This window comes from Dermatophagoides pteronyssinus, unplaced genomic scaffold (genome assembly GCF_027571235.1).
Source record: "Dermatophagoides pteronyssinus isolate colony J.1.1.1.1 unplaced genomic scaffold, Derpt_VIB-CSIC_2022.12 sq0021, whole genome shotgun sequence".
In the NCBI taxonomy this organism is placed as follows: Eukaryota; Metazoa; Arthropoda; class Arachnida; order Sarcoptiformes; family Pyroglyphidae; genus Dermatophagoides; species Dermatophagoides pteronyssinus.
The window spans coordinates 576,805-594,502 of record NW_027461545.1 but is presented as its reverse complement, the minus strand read 5'-3'; the positions used below and the strand labels follow the sequence as shown (position 1 = coordinate 594,502).

General features: G+C 29.3%; 4 protein-coding genes across 4 annotated transcripts; 2 read left to right on the top strand and 2 right to left on the bottom strand.

The window, feature by feature from the left end:
• The first annotated feature begins 423 nt into the window (after nucleotides 1-423).
• ck (unconventional myosin-VIIa ck) lies at nucleotides 424-8,664 on the top strand. The gene is made up of 15 exons (XM_027340919.2): nucleotides 424-594; nucleotides 683-796; nucleotides 871-1,017; nucleotides 1,118-1,424; nucleotides 1,499-2,838; nucleotides 2,898-4,570; nucleotides 4,689-4,806; nucleotides 4,920-5,624; nucleotides 5,733-7,034; nucleotides 7,105-7,413; nucleotides 7,479-7,603; nucleotides 7,663-7,729; nucleotides 7,797-7,913; nucleotides 8,009-8,215; nucleotides 8,288-8,664. Exons 1-15 carry the CDS (start codon nucleotides 577-579, stop codon nucleotides 8,378-8,380), a joined length of 6,642 nt encoding a protein of 2,213 aa, XP_027196720.2. The 5' UTR covers nucleotides 424-576; the 3' UTR covers nucleotides 8,381-8,664.
• Nucleotides 8,665-9,376: 712 nt separating this feature from the next.
• Nucleotides 9,377-11,414, bottom strand: eIF4A (eukaryotic translation initiation factor 4A). Its single transcript, XM_027340921.2, has 7 exons — nucleotides 11,250-11,414; nucleotides 11,130-11,166; nucleotides 10,780-11,040; nucleotides 10,546-10,711; nucleotides 10,093-10,484; nucleotides 9,689-9,858; nucleotides 9,377-9,617 (listed from the first exon to the last, which is right to left on the bottom strand). The coding sequence occupies exons 1-7, from the start codon at nucleotides 11,270-11,272 to the stop codon at nucleotides 9,470-9,472; spliced, it is 1,197 nt and encodes a 398-aa protein (XP_027196722.1). The 5' UTR covers nucleotides 11,273-11,414; the 3' UTR covers nucleotides 9,377-9,469.
• Nucleotides 11,415-11,908: 494 nt separating this feature from the next.
• On the top strand, nucleotides 11,909-14,780 carry LOC113791181 (protein O-mannosyl-transferase Tmtc4-like). Its single transcript, XM_027340920.2, has 4 exons — nucleotides 11,909-12,752; nucleotides 12,810-13,436; nucleotides 13,505-13,912; nucleotides 13,977-14,780. Exons 1-4 carry the CDS (start codon nucleotides 12,066-12,068, stop codon nucleotides 14,430-14,432), a joined length of 2,178 nt encoding a protein of 725 aa, XP_027196721.2. The 5' UTR covers nucleotides 11,909-12,065; the 3' UTR covers nucleotides 14,433-14,780.
• EDTP (Egg-derived tyrosine phosphatase) lies at nucleotides 14,408-17,672 on the bottom strand. The gene has a single exon (XM_027340902.2). The coding sequence runs from the start codon at nucleotides 17,186-17,188 to the stop codon at nucleotides 14,612-14,614; it is 2,577 nt and encodes an 858-aa protein (XP_027196703.2). The 5' UTR covers nucleotides 17,189-17,672; the 3' UTR covers nucleotides 14,408-14,611.
• Between the last annotated feature and the right edge of the window lie 26 nt (nucleotides 17,673-17,698).

Sequence of the window (17,698 nt, the reverse complement as noted above, 5' to 3'; positions counted from 1 at the left end):
TCTTTCGAATGTTTGTGTATGTTCGAATCAAATCGACTCGGTTCGAATGTTTTGACTGTGCGTACTGAAGACTATTATTTTCCTGTTTTTTCCGTCGTCGTCGTCGTCGTCGATGTCTTTGCCGATATCTGATGTGAATTGATGGTGATGTGATGGTGAATGTACACACACACCAATAGCCCAAACAAATTGAACGGTTTTTTTTGGTCAATTCCATCATTTACCTTTATTTTTTCTTCGTAAACCAAACAATCATTAATTTTTTTTTGTGCTTATGTGTCTTGTTGATGGTTTTTTTCTTTCGATTGATTTTGATTTTCCGATCAATCAACATCATTAAGTGATTTTTTTTTCTCTTCATCGATTACAATGATTTGATTTGATGTCGTCAGAATAGATTGATTTTTTGGTGGTGGTGTTTTTTTGGTGAATATTTTTTTTCTCTAATTCGAATCTTTTTTTTCTGGAGCAATGATGACGTTCATATGAATATTCAAAGATTTTCTTAATCTACCTGTTGAATATACCTACATAATCATCGTTCGAAAACGATTATCATCAAAATCATCATCAAAAATGGTTATCGTAACCAGGGTAAGTTTTTGATAATTTAATTTCCCGTTATTTCTGTTTTACTTACCGGGTCATTTCGAATTGGAAAAAAAAATTTCATTTTTATTAGGACGATTATATTTGGGTTGAACCACAAACCAAACAAGCATTCGATGTTGCTATCGGTGCTCGTGTGAAAGCAGTTGAAGGACAAAAAACATTGATCATTGATGATGATGGCAATGTATGTTTAATTTGCAATGGTTTTTCCATTTCCCGAAAAAGAAAAGAAATTAATTTTTTTTTGTTGAAAAATAGGAAATATGGTTAGAACCCGAACGACGGATCAAAGCAATGCATCCAACATCGGTTCATGGTGTTGAAGATATGATTTCATTAGGTGATCTACATGAATCAGGAATACTGCGTAATCTTTTGATTCGTTATAATGATAGTATTATCTATGTAAGTTATCAAGCAAATTCTTTAACGTTTTTTTTTTTGAATAAATATCAATGTTTTTCCCCCATCTCTTTCTCCACCCCCGCATTCAAAAAAAAAAAAGACATATACCGGTTCAATATTAGTGGCTGTAAATCCATATCAAATATTACCAATATATACAATTGAACAGATAAAATTATATCGTGACAAAAAAATTGGTGAATTACCACCACATATATTTGCTATCGGTGATAATGCCTATAATAATATGAAACGTTATGGACAAAATCAATGTATTATAATTAGTGGTGAAAGTGGTGCAGGTAAAACTGAATCAACCAAATTAATTTTACAATATCTGGCTGCTATTAGTGGCCAGCATTCATGGATTGAACAACAAATATTGGAAGCTAATCCAATACTTGAAGGTAAAGGATTTATCAAATGGTTTTCATTAATTTTCTTCTGAAATAATCTTTTTAATTTGAAAAACCAAAAAAAGCCTTTGGAAATGCCAAAACAATTCGTAATGATAATTCAAGTAGATTTGGAAAATATATTGATATTCATTTCAATAAACACGGTGTGATTGAAGGTGCAAAAATTGATGAATATTTATTGGAAAAATCACGTATCGTTAATCAGGCGATTGATGAAAGAAATTATCATATTTTTTATTGTATGTTGGCTGGTCTTAGTAAAGAAGATCGAACGAAATTAGAATTACAAGATGCATCAAAATATTATTATCTAACACAAGGTGGATCGATTACCTGTGAAGGTCGTGATGATTCGGCCGAATTTGCCGATATACGATCGGCAATGAAAGTATTAATGTTTACCGATTCAGAAATCTGGGATATATTAAAAATCCTAAGCCTTTTACTTCATATTGGTAATATAAAATATAAAGCAATGTTAGTATCAAATTTAGATGCATCAGAAATTATAAATATATCAAGTACGGAAACCGCCGCACGAATATTACAAGTTGATCGACAAAATCTAATTGATGCACTAACAACAAGAACAATATTTGCACATGGTGAAATTGTTGTATCAACATTAAGCACTGAACAGGCACAAGATATACGTGATGCACTGGTTAAAGGAATTTATGGCCGAATGTTTATATGGATTGTTAATAAAATTAATTCAGCAATTTATCGCCAAAAAACATCACAACAACATTATCGTAGTTCAATCGGTGTTCTCGATATATTTGGTTTTGAAAATTTTAATGTTAATAGTTTTGAACAATTTTGTATAAATTATGCAAATGAAAATCTACAACAATTTTTTGTTCGTCATATATTTAAATTAGAACAAGAAGAATATAATCTGGAAACAATTAATTGGCAACATATTGAATTTGTTGATAATCAAGATGCATTGGATTTGATTGCCACCCGGCCAATGAATATAATGGCATTGATTGATGAAGAAAGTAAATTTCCAAAAGGAACTGATGTTACACTGTTAAATAAATTGCATAAAACACATAGCACAAATGATAATTATCTTAAACCAAAAGCTGATATTGATCAATCATTTGGCTTGAATCATTTTGCTGGTGTTGTTTTTTATAAAACTGAAGGTTTTCTTGAAAAAAATCGTGATACATTCAATGCCGATCTAATACAATTGATACAAGTTAGCCAGAATAAATTTCTAAAACAATTATTTGCAAATGATTTTTCAATGGGACAAGATACTCGAAAAAAAGCACCAACATTGAGTACACAATTTAAAAAATCTTTGGATTCATTAATGCGACAATTAAGCAGTTGTCATCCATTTTTCATTCGTTGTATTAAGCCAAATGAATATAAAAAACCAATGGTAAGCGAGTTTGTTTTTTTTTCGTGTATTTTTCACGTTTTTTCTGTAACCCTTTTTAGATGTTTGATCGAATTCTTTGCTGTAAACAGCTAAGATATTCAGGAATGATGGAAACCATACGAATTCGTCGTGCTGGCTATCCAATACGACATACATTTGCAGAATTTGTTGAACGATATCGATTTTTGATTTCGGGTATACCACCAGCACATAAAGTTAATGATTGTCGTTCGGTTACTGCCAAAATTTGTGCCACCGTTCTAATCAAATCGGATTATCAATTGGGTAAAACAAAAGTTTTTCTTAAAGATGCACATGATCTGTTTCTGGAACAAGAACGTGATCGTGTATTAACCAAACATATTATTACATTACAACGTGCAATTCGTTGTTGGTATTATCGAAGAAAATTTCTGCAAACAAAAAATTCCGCAATCATAATACAAAAATATTATCGTGGATTTATACAGAGGAAAAAATTCCGTCAAATTCGTATCGGCTATTATCGTTTACAAGCCCTGATACGTTCCCGAATTTTAACCAATCAATTTCGTTGTCTACGTAATCATATTGTTGCATTACAAGCAATTAGTCGTGGTTATTTACTACGTAAAGAATTTAAATCAAGACAAAAAGCTGCCATTAAAATTCAATCATTCATAAGAGGTTTTATTGCCCGGAAAAAATTTATAAAATTACGTGATGAAAGTCAAAAATTAATTGAAGCAAAAATCCTAAAAGAACAAGAAGTCAATCAATTAATGAAAAAAATGAATGCAAAAAAGGCAAAAGAAATTGCCGAACAAAAATATAATGAAAGATTACAGGAATTTGAAATCCGTAAAAAAGAAATAGAAATTGAAGATCAGAAAAAAATTGCCGAGAAAAAAGCAGCTATTACGGATGCTGTATTAAGACAAGAAGAAGTTGTTGATGATTCAAAATTGGTTGATGCAATGTTTGATTTTCTACCAAGAGCTGAAAGTCAAAATGAAAATCAAGCGCAAAATGGTGTTGGTGGTGGTCAAAATCAAAATGGTCCCAGTGCTTTTAGTGATTTAGAACAACCATTGAATGTGAATAATAATGAACAAAATGGTCAAAATGATACAAATAATGAATTAATTGTACCACAATTACCACAAGAAAATGATAATGAAGATTTATCTGAATATAAATTTCAAAAATTTGCATCAACATATTTTCAGGCAAATGTTACACATCAATATCAACGAAAACCATTAAAACAACCATTATTGGCATTAAAAACACAAGGTGATTGTATGGCATCAATAGCATTATGGATTACAATTCTACGATTTATGGGTGATTTAGGTGAACCAAATTTTCATACATTAGGTCGAGATAATACATCGGTTATGAGTAAAGTAACAGCAACATTAGGTAGAAATTTTATTAAAAGTAAAGAATATCTTGATGCACAATTGAATGGTCATCATCAGGATGGTAATGATCATCATCATCAACAACAACAACAACAAAATAATAATAATGAACAAACAGTGAAACCAAAATCTCGTTCAATTCGTAATAAATTAGTATCATTAACATTGAAAAAAAAGAATAAATTAAGTGAAGATGTACGACGACGTTTGCAGGAAGATGATTTGGCTGCCGATACTTATAGTAGTTGGTTAGAATCACGACCAACATCGAATTTGGAAAAATTACATTTTATCATTGGACATGGTATACTTCGTGAAGAGCTTAGGTTGGTTGATTTATTTCTTGTTTGTTTGTTCGATAATCTATTTAACAACAACAAAAACATGATTGGTTTTTTCTGATCGATTTTTCTTTCTTTCTTTCTTTTTTTTCTTTATTCAAAGGGATGAAATTTATTGTCAGATTTGTAAACAATTGACTCATAATCCATCAAAAAGTTCACATGCTAGAGGTTGGATTTTGTTGTCGCTTTGTGTAGGTTGTTTTGCACCATCCAAAAAGGTAAAGTCAAAAAACAAGAAAAGAAAAACTAATTTATCACGGTTGATTTTTGATTTTGTAATCCCGATTTGGCATCGATTTTAATTTTGATTGAATTTTTTCTTTTTTTCAAGTTTGTAAAATATTTGTTGAATTTCATCCGAGAAGGACCACCCGGTTATGCACCATATTGTGAAGATCGATTACGACGAACATTTGTAAATGGTACAAGAGGACAGCCACCATCATGGTTAGAATTACAGGCAACCAAATCAAAACGTCCACTTTTATTACCAATTACATTTATGGATGGTAATACAAAAACATTATCAGCCGATTCAGCAACAACAGCACGAGAATTATGTGCAAAATTGTCGGAAAAAATTGATCTAAAAGATCAATTTGGATTTTCTCTATACATTGCTTTATTTGATAAAGTTTCATCATTAGGTAGTGGTGGTGAACATGTTATGGATGCTATTTCACAATGTGAACAATATGCCAAAGAACAAGGTGCACAAGAACGTAATGCACCATGGCGTTTATTTTTTCGTAAAGAAATTTTCGCTCCATGGCATGATCCAAGTGTGGATCCAGTTGCCACTAATCTTATCTATCAACAAGTAGTACGTGGTGTAAAATTTGGTGAATATCGTTGTGAAAAGGAAGAAGAATTGGCTATGATTGCTGCACAACAATATTATGTTGAATTTGGTCAGGAATTTAATACGGAAAATCTTTCAACAGTTATTGTTAACTATATACCTGATCATCATTTACATTCGAATGAAAAAAGTATTGAAAAATGGACTAATCTTATCATAATGGCCTATAAAAAGGTAATGTTTTTTTTTGTTTTCTCACAAAAAAAAAGAGTTTATTTTTGTCAATGATTACTTATGATGATGATAATTGTGTTTTTGTGTTTATTATTTATGTTTGTATAGAGCTATTTTCATAAAGAAAAAATTGCATCAATCAAAATCAAAGAAGATATTACTGAATATGCAAAATATAAATGGCCATTATTATTTTCACGGTTCTATGAAGCACTTCGTATTGAAGGACCATTATTACAAAAAAATGATATTATTATTGCTATAAATTGGACGGGTATTTATATGGTTGATGATCAAGAACAAGTATTACTTGAATTATCATTTACAGAAATAACTAATACTGAAAGTCATAAAAGTGATCGACCTTTTATGCAAAATTTCATTATAACAACTGTTCGTGATGAAAAATTTGTCTTTCAATCACCAAATTCGAATGATATTTGTGAATTGGTTAATTTTTTTATTGATGGACTGAAAAATCGTTCAAAATTTGTTATTGCAACACAAGATTATCGAGCACAAGCATCAAGTGCATTATCATTTAATCAAGGTGATTTAATGATTTTGGAAAATAATTTGAATGGGGAAAATGTTCAAAAACAATCTTGGGTACAAGTACGATTGGATAAAAGTGGTGAAAAAGGTGATGTTCCAACAGAATATCTTTATGTTTTACCAACAACAAGTAAACCATCCAATTCAACATTGGCCATATTTAATGATAGTAATTTTGAAGAACATCGTACCCTTTATTCACAAGCTAATGGTTGTTTTAATACAAGTCATGAAAAGCCACATACTCTGGAAGAATATGCAATCGATCATTTTCGTCCGCCACCAAAAAATACATTTCAACGAACGTTGACATTTACCTCACCAAGAAAACGTAATGCTGAACAACTATGGAAACATTCACGTGATCCGATTAAACAACCGTTATTGAAAAAATTATTAAACAAAGATGAATTAGTACAGGAAAGCTCATTTGCATTTAATGCCATTCTTAAATATATGGGTGATCTTCCTTCAAGGCGAGTACGTAGCAGTAATGATCTTACTGATCAAATATTTGAAGGACCATTAAAATATGATATATTAAGAGATGAAATTTATTGTCAAATAATGAAACAATTGACCGATAATAAAAATCGTTTAAGCGAAGAAAAAGGATGGGAATTAATGTGGCTGGCAACCGGATTATTTGTTCCTAGTCAAACATTATTACGTCAATTGACATTGTTTTTGAAAACAAGACGGCATCCAGTTGCAATGGATTCGCTGCAACGATTACATAAAACATTGCGTAATGGTCAACGTAAATATCCACCACATTTAGTTGAAGTTGAAGCTATACAACATAAAACAACACAAATATTTCATAAAGTTTATTTCCCTGATGATACGGATGAAGTAAGTTGATTTTGAAGGCTTATTTTGATTTTACAAAAATTGAATTAATTTTTCTTTGTTTCATTTCAAGGCTTTTGAAGTAGATTCAAGTACAAGAGCCAAAGATTTTTGTCTAGAAATTGCACAAAGATTAAATTTAAAATCGGCTGAAGGATTTAGTTTATTCGTAAAAATAGCCGATAAAGTTATTAGTGTACCGGAAGGAGATTTTTTCTTTGATTTTGTTCGCCATTTAACTGATTGGATACGAAAAGCTCGGCCATCACGTGATGGTAGTGTACCACAATTTACTTATCAGGTTTTTTTTATGAAAAAACTTTGGACCAATACTGTACCGGGTAAAGATCGTAATGCTGATATTAGATTTCATTATCATCAAGTAAGTGTCGGGGATTTTCTTCATTTTCATTTTTTTCTCACAATAATGTTCTTTGTTTTCAACAGGAATTACCTAAATTACTTCGTGGATATCATAAATGTACGAAAGAAGATGCAGCACGTTTGGCTGCATTAATCTTACGTGTACGATTTGGTGATAGTAAATTGCCAATGGAATTGCAATCAATTCAGTAAGTTGGTTGTTTCTAATGGAATCTGTCTAATAATCCTGATTTTTTTAATCCTAAAGTAATTTTTTACATGAAATTATACCAAACGATTTGATAAAAACACAAAGCTCAAGTGAATGGAAAAAAGTAATTTGGAATTTTGTCAAGACTTTAACTTTGATTTTAATCAATATATTTTTCTCTTTTATAAAAGCAAATATTGATACTATATAATCAGGATTCCGGTATGACACCCGAAAATGCTAAGATAACATTTTTAAAATATGTTCATAAATGGCCTACATTTGGATCGGCATTTTTTGAAGTTAAAGTATGTTTTGTTTTTTTGTTTGTCAATGTTTTTTTCTTATTATTCAATTTTTTTTTGTTGACTGCACCTGCCTACCTAATTACAAAACAAATCAGCAAACTGGTGATACAACCAATTATCCGGAACATTTATTAATTGCCATCAATAAAAATGGTGTCAGTTTAATTGATCCGAATACGAAAAATATTTTGGTCACACATCCATTTACAAGAATTTCCAATTGGAGTAGCGGTATTACTTATTTTCATATGACAATTGGAAATTTAGTACGTGGTAGTAAATTACTTTGTGAAACATCATTGGTATGTATTGTCGGATTATTTGAAAAAAAAAATCATCAGTTAATTTTTATATTTTCATTTTCCAAAAAAAAGGGTTATAAAATGGACGATCTACTTACATCATACATAAGTTTAATGTTGAATAATCTGAATAAACAGAAAAATACTATTAAATCATCAAAGTGAAATGAAAAATTATCGAAAAAAACAAACAAACAAACAAACAGATTGACAGATCTGCAGATATAATATACAACATCTTTTGTGATAAAAATCAAAAAATATTAAAGACTTGAATAATTCATCAAGTTATCATCATCATCATCATAATCATCATCAACAAACAAAAAAAAGCCATGCAATCATTCATTCATTCATTCATTCATTTTATCATCTGGAATTATTTGAAAATTTGAATAAAGAAAATAAACAATTAAAAATTTTTTCATTATTATTTTTTTTAAATTTAATTTAATTTTAATCAATAATGTGTGTGTGTGTTGTGTGGATGGATGTTTTGTTTCGTTAAAAAAAATGGAGGGTACAAAAACAATAACGGCGACGATTATGGGGGAGGAAAAAAAGATTTTTTAAAAAGATTTTTTAAAAAGATTTATCCGATTTTTCAAATGGTAAAATTTAAGGGAAAATATTTCAGTTCAAAAGAAAAAAATCAAAATCAAAAAATTTTTTGTTTGGTCTGATAATTTGTGTGTCGTACAAATGATTTTTTGATAATTTTTTTTTTTTTAATTTCAAATTTTTTTTCTTCTTTATTTATTTAATTAGCAAATCATTATAGAGAGTAAATTAATAATAATAATTATAATTTAAAAAGTAGCAATAAGAAATGTATGATTGGGTCACACATACACACAGGATCAAGTGAGAGACAGAAAGATATACGCGACACACACACACATACATAGACCAACCAAAACAAAATTTGGTTAAAAATTATGTTTATTTTTTTTTTAAATATTTTTTTTTGTTATAATGTTTGTAAAATAATAGCTTGGTATGTGTATGTGTGTTTTGGATTTATGTGTGATTCGAATGTGATGGAATCCAAAAATGTTTCTAAAATTTCATTCAGTTTTTTTTCTGTTGGTTTTTTTTATTTAAAAAAATTGGTTTTTTTGCAAAATTTAATGTGAGACAAATACACACACGCATACATAATTGGAGAAAAATTTTTTTTTAATTAGGGGCTAATTTAAAATAGAGTAGTTGTTCGGGGGTCTGAATAAAATTATCGAATGGTGGTTTGTTTGTCTATTTTTTAGCTCCTAAAATTTCTTCGGTCAATTCATTGATGCTTGTGTGATAAAATTCTTCAATTTGTTTTAAGGTTTTCAAATCTTCATCAGTAACAAGATTAATAGCAGTACCTTTACGACCAAAACGACCGGATCGTCCAATTCTAAGATAAAAATTGGAAAAAAAAACATTATTTTCAATCAATTTTTTTTGAATTTTCTTCTAATCCTTTACCTGTGAATGTAATTTTCGAGATTTACAGGCAAATCGTAATTAATGACAAGCGAAACTTGTTGAACATCGATACCACGAGCTAATAGATCGGTTGTAATAAGTATACGAGATGAACCGCTACGGAATTCACGCATAATGAGTTCACGTTCGGTTTGTGTCATATCACCATGCTAAATAAGAGAAAAAAATTGAATTAGAAATTTTTTTTCAATACAAAATTATGTAGATAATGTCATTGAGAAATACATTCATTAGATTGGATGAGAAGTGTTTTCTCACCCAAAACATTATCAAGAATAATTTTCGTCACTGCGACAGATTTATCAAGAATTGTAAACATCAAGACAAATGCTTAAAAGCGACGAAGCTAATTAAAAAAAACTAATCGATTCAAATTTACTTACCATTGATGATACCGTGTAATCTTGTTCTTTGAGCATCTGTGCCAACCAATGGACCCGTTTTCTAGTGTTACAAAAAATAACTGCCTGACTGACTGTCATAATTGAATACAGATCGGTCAATGCAACTAATTTGTCCTCATCATTTGGAACTTGTAGATAGCATTGTGTGATACCTTCCAATGTTAATTCTTCTTTTTTAACTAAAATCTTGATTGGATCACGCATAAATTTGCTCGTTACATCAAATACGTCGGCAGGCATTGTGGCTGATAACAATATTACTTGCACATCTGGACGCAAATGACAGAACACATTGTAAATCTGATCCTTAAAACCACGTGACAACATTTCATCGGCTTCATCAAGAACGAAAATTTTAATCTTGTCGGTTTCTTAACAAAAAAAAAAACAAAATTGTTAAAACTATTTTGATCATTTCAAAAAAACACTTACTCAAATGGCCTCGTTGAATCATATCAGATACACGTCCAGGCGTACCGACCAAAATATGTGTTCCCGCTTCAAGCGTACTAATGTCATGATAGACATTGGTTCCACCGATACAAGCATGGCATTTTACATTCAAATAGTCACCCAATGCAACTACAACTTTTTGGATCTACAAAACAAAGTATTGGATAAGTATTGATTATTAATTTGGAACAAATTCGATTTATTTTAACTCACTTGTTGGGCCAATTCACGAGTTGGTGCTAATATGAGTGCCTGGCATTCATTTTGGCTTGGTTCAATACGTTGAAGAACAGAGATAACGAATGTTGCTGTTTTACCAGTACCGGATTGAGCTTGAGCGATAACATCATTACCAGAAATACATGGTAAAATTGCCTTCTGTTGAATGGTTGATGGTTTTTCAAAACCAAAACTATAAATTCCACGTAAAAGTTCTTCTCTCAAATTCATATGATCAAAAGATTCGGCGAACATCTTTTCAAAAAAAAAGAAAAAGAAAAACAAAAATTATAATTTTTATTAAAACAAAAAAAAACTTCAACAACAATAAAAAATTAACATACCTGATTTTGGCTTCTTTCATCGGAGCCATCATTATATCTGGAAATATACAAAAATCAAGTTTTTGAATTTTACAAAAGAATTATTTAAATTATCAAAAAAACAAAAACAAACAAACATACCTTTCATCAACATTATCCGACATAATTTACTAAAATTTGATTTTCAAAATTTAAAAATAAAAAAAAAATCGAAGAAATTATAATAATAATTTTAATTGACGCGAATACGAGAATATTAAGGTTTGCTTTTAGCCACACACACACACGGCTTTTTGTAAATGTGATGATGAAGTATATAATATAAGCGAAATTTTTTTTTTTTTTTTTTTTGCGCACACCAAATTTATTGATGCTGGCTGGCTGGCTTGCTTGCTTGCTTTACCAATGAATCGAATATTACAATACACACACTTCAATTATATGGTGTGTTTGAGCAGCAGCATGCATGCATGTAAGCAGGCAAGCATTTTTTTTCTTTCATATAGCGGACATAAAGACTCACTCAACACACACACGCACACAACCGGAAATATTACACACCGGTCTTATGGTGTTTCCTTTTTTTACGCATGCGTTTTGACATTTGATGGCCAAAAAAAAAAAAAACCACATTGTTTTTTCATAAACTATCGATTGTTTCGATATATTTTGTTAATCGATAGTTTTTTTTTCTTTGCACACTACACACACACATACCAAAATGGTAGTGGCAAATGATTTATTGAAAAAAATAAAAAACCATTTCAATCCAATCATAAAATGAATGACTCATCCGGTTGAAATAGATTGCAAATTATGTAATCAAATGAAGGTTTCTCTCCGAATGTTTTTCTGTCAAACTTTGATGATAATAATGATGAAATCTAATGAAATTATCATCGAAAATTGATTACATTTGATTTCAATGATTCTTTTATTCGAATTAAATTCGTTTAGATGAATTATTTTATAGATTATTTTCTAATTATTTTATCTGCATTATTAACATTTATTCGTTCGTTACAAAATGATTTTATTTTCGATGATCAAGAAGCTATTATTAAGAATAAAGATATACAACAAGATTTAGATACAAATATTTTTTCAATAAAAATATTTCAAAATGATTTTTGGGGAACAAATATTGCTACCGATTCTAGTCATAAATCATATAGGCCATTAACTGTTATCATTTATCGATTGATTGCAAAGTTTGTCGCAATCAATCATAATAATAAAACATCGTTATCATCCCAATCTTTAGATCCATTTCCATTTCATTGTATAAATTTATTGGCCTATTGTGTTTGTTGTTGTTTTACGTATCTAACCCTTCAGAATTGGTTGAAATCCAAATTGAATTCTTGTAAAGAATTTCGTCAATTAGCATTGAAAATTACCCTGTTTTTCACCATACATCCATTACATTGTGAACCGGTATCCACTTGTGTAGGTTTAGCCGATATTTTGTCAGCAACAAGTTCATTGATTTCATTGAATTATTTTGTATCAAATCTTGATCTATACGATTATCCTACGAATAAATCATCATCATCATTATTGAAATGGATTCGAATTCAATTGAACATTATTCTGTTTGCATTTGCATCGATGTTGTTCAAAGAACAAGGCATCACAATATTGGTAATTGTTATTTGAAATTTTGAAATTTCGAAATTTCTAATTCAATATTCTTATTAGGGTTTTCTTTTGATCCTTTTGATTCAATTATGGCTGGCTAATAATCGCATTCTACATCAGAGAAGATTAATATCTACCGTTATCATTTATTTGGTGACGATAATCGGATTTCTTTATCTTCGATTATGGTTAATGAATTTTAAATTACCACGATTTGGTTCAATGGATAATCCAGCATCACATTTAACGAATCGATTATTTCGTTTAATCAATTATAATTATATTTATTTCTGGAATACTGTGATTACAATTTGTCCAATTTGGCTTTCATTTGATTGGTCAATGGGTTGTATTCGTTTAATCGAAACATTCAATGATTATCGTTTTATATTGGTAATATTGTTTTGGATAACAGCCATAATTATAATCATTCGAATTTGTTTTACCGAACCAAATTTATTACCATTCATTCTATTTACAATCATTACATTTTTACCTTCATCAAATATATTTTTTCAAGTTGGTTTTGTTATTGCTGAACGTAATCTATTTCTACCGATTCTTGGTTATTGTTCTGTTTTTGTTCATTTACATTATCGATTAACAAAATCAATTGCTCAACGTTCTTCAATATTGAACAAATTATTCTACCTGTTGCTCATCTTTTTAACCATTCGTTCCTATCAGGTATGTTCGATGTTATTTGATTTGATTCGTTTTTTTTCAAACAAAAATTCATTTTTGCAAATCAATAGCGATCTGAACATTGGAATAATGAATTGAAATTATACGAATTGGACAGCCGCGTTTGTCCAAATAATGCAAAAATCTATTATAATATTGGAAAAATATCAGCCGATTTAGGTAATCGAACGAAAGCAATCGATAATTATCGTCATTCATTATTGTTATATGAAAATTATACAAATGCATTGAATAATTTGGCAAATATATTGAAACAAACTAGTTCGGAAGAATTACATGAAGCTTCGAAACTTCTTCAACGTGCATGTCAATTAGATCCTGAATTTGCAACTGGTTGGATGAATTTAGCTACCGTTGAAATGTCATTAGGAAATTTTCAAAAATCTGAACAATATTTTTATCGTGCATTAGTGTTACGTCCAAATCATTCTAATACTCATTTCAATATGGGTAATTTGGTGAGTTTTTTTTTGCAAACTGACCCAAATATTTGATTTTAACTCTTTTTTTTTCTCACTCAAGTATATTAAACAAAAACGATTTAAAGATGCTGAAAATTCATTCAATCGTGCTATTGAATTAAATTCAAAATTTGTGAAAGCATGGCATAATCTAATTCTTTTGAAACAAAATGAAAAATCCTATGATCAAGCATACGAATTGGCTAGAAAAGCATTAATCGAATTGCCTGATGATGATAGTTTATATTTTCTTATTGGTAATATTTGTGGACAATATTTACAAAAATTTCAAGAGGCTGAACAATACTTTTTGAAAGCAATAAGATTAAAACCCGAAAATCCAAGTTATTTAAATAATTTAGCTGTTTTATATCATAAAATTCAAAGATATTCGGATGCAATCTATTATTATCAACAAACATTATTGGTGAATCCTGGACATTTGAATGCAAAAGATAATCTGAATAAATTATTGATACAACAACAAGAACAGAAAAAAACAAGAAAAATCATTTAATTTCATAAGCAAATAATTAAGGGTTAATAAAATAAAATAAAATACAAAGAAAAATTGAATTAAAATAACACAGAATAATAATAATAATTCTTTTTAAAAAATGATTTTAAAAAAACTTGAAAAACAACAACAACAAATGAAGTGAAAAAAACAACATCGATGATGATAATCAACGGTGGTTATATATTAACAGTACGACAAAGTTGATCCATAAAATTAGTAACTAAACCACCAGCAACGCTACCATTATTATTATTACCATTATTATGATGAAAATTTATTGACATATAAGCACTATTAAATAATGAACGTACTTCTAATAAACGTTCATAACGTTGTTTTTTCTTATTCTTATTCTTGTTGTTGTTTGATTGATTATTAAATGATGATAATGTTGTTGGTGATGATGATTGTGATAAATTCAATGGATTATTATTTGGATTCAATGATGGTGATGATGATTTTTTACAATTATCATTACTGTTATTATTGGCCAATGAACTAAATGATTCTGGTGAACTAAAATGTTGATTTAAAATTGAATGATTATCAATAATGCTTGATGCTTCCGATACAAATTGCCAACTATCTGAACGACATAATGAATCATCATTACCATTACCATCACCATCACCATTTGTTAATGAATTTGATTGATGATGATTATGATGATTATTATTTACAATCGGTATCTGTACCGGTTGTGTTGATGAATGTAAATTATCAAAAAGATTATCATCATTATTAAATGAATTATTTACTCTTCGTATTGGCAGTGGTGGCGATGATGATGATGATGATCCAAAATGATTAACAGTATCATCAACATCATTCAATGTTAATGTAGCAATCATTTCAGATGGCAATGATTCTTGAATATCTTTAGTTGTTGTTGTTGTTTGTTGTTGTTGTTCAAATTCAAATGTCGATACTAATGAATATGAATCTTCAGGTTTATTATTATTTTGTTGATTTAACAAACTAGATGAACTACCAATACTATTGTTTGCTGAAGTATTGTTGCAGTTTGCATTTACATTATTATTATTATTAATGGGAATGTTTTCAATAACAAAATCTTCATATAATGTAAAACTATCGGTACTAATTTTTCTTTCAATTTTTTCATCTTGTTCGTTTGTCACCTGTTCAGATTGTTGTTGTTGTTGTTGTTGAATATTATCAATACAAAATTCATCATCCGTAATAAATTTTAAAAATTGAAAACAAAAAAACATTATCTCTTCACCTTTATTCAAACGATCATTAAGATTATGACCAAACAATAACCAATCATATGCAACAGTTAAATAACAAATTTCTACCGCAGTTAATGAACGGTGAATTTTACCATCAGCCCATAATGTTAAACGTAATAATGATATAAATAATGGTGTACGATCCCAACCAGATATACAATGTATTAATATTGATGAATCAAATTCATTTAGAAAATAAAGTATTAATTTTATATAATTCCGGGTTAAATTAATAACATCCCATTTACGATAATCATTAAAATTTAATTGTAAAATTCTGGATATTTCTTTGGAATTATTAAAACCAAATTCAGCATCAACAAAATCTTGATTCCAATCATAAATCAAACCTTCACCTGAATAACTATTATCACGATATTCACGAAAAAATTCACAACCAGGATAAGGAAGGGTTAGAATATTAAAATCTTGATAACGATTTTTTTTATCCGCTTTTTCCGATGATGTTACATTCATACCAAATTTTACTTTTTTCTTTTCCAACATTAGATCACAAATAAGTTTTACATTCAGATATTTTAATAATCGAATATCTTGATTACGAAAATAGGTAAATAATTTTGTTGAATCAGCTAATGAATTTGGTCGTACAGATGGTGGTGGTGGTGAATTATTTTCAATATGAATATGATTTGCCTGTATAAAATCATCATCATCATCAACACCGATTGTTTCGATAACATTTTCCTCATGATTCATCATCATCAAACTGGATGATTTTGTATTTGATGATTTCGATGATGATGATGATGTATCATTAAATGTATAATCTAATACCGAACGGCCAAATATTTCTGCTGCACTGGATAATGTTGCTGAACGACAAATATATTTATCTTTATATAGAATAACCGGTACTGGAAAACGTGCACGACAACGTGCAACACGTGCTTTTCCAATCAAATCTTTTAATTTTTGAATATCAAATTTTTTCTGGCTGGAATTTTTTTCCTTTCGCTGCTGTTGTTGTAAATCTACAATCGGTATAATATTATCAACTTCATCACCGTCGTCATCATCGATATCAACGAGCACTTGATGGTTTTGGTCAACGTTCGAATTATCATCATCGTTCGATTCAATTTCAGGAATAATAATTTTTGATGGATAACTTGTTGATAATTGTCCACGATCATTTTCAATTAATAAATATTCCGAATAATCTTTTGATATTAAACGTATACATTGATTTTCAATTCGTGAAATTATTGATTGACCATTACCATTATAATTATAACGATTATTATTATTATAATTACTACTACGATATGGTGAACTTGAACTACTTGAAAAATATGTTAATAATTCATTAAGATCTTTTGTTGTTAAATTATCATCTGTTTGTTGTTTTTCCTGTTGTTGTTGTTGATCATTATTACAACAACTATTGATATTTGTTGTTGTTGAATCATTCGAATTCATTATCATTATCATTGTGATTCGTTTTAGCAAAAAATTCGCGCTCACCAAACACATGCACCAAAAAATAAACACGTGGTTTTTTTTGATTCGGTTCACCACGTTTTTCGAAGAATATTTTGAAAAAAATTTTTGCTTAAATCAATTTGATTCGATTTGGGTAAAAGTGAGTCGTTATCGAAGCAAATTTGTTGTGGTTTTCTTTCTTTTTGTTGTTGTTGTTGTCAATTTTAAAATTGTTTTTTTCTGAATCGTCGTCTTCGTCGTCGTTGTGGTCGTATTTTTTAAGAAAAATATCTTACAATTAAGCATATTGCCAATTTATTGTTGTTGTTATCGTTGTCGTCGTCGTCGTTTAATGAATGTCGTCTTTTTATTATGATGATGGCAACAACAGCATCGCACACATCATCTCTAACCACAAATTTTAATCCGGGCCAAATCTTAAAATGTGTGCATATCCAAAAGAAGCAATAACAGAAACAGAAACAGAAACAGAAACGCCACCATTTGGATGAAATGCGTATTTCATGGAATTTTTTTTTTTGTTTTTTTCTTCCTTTTTTT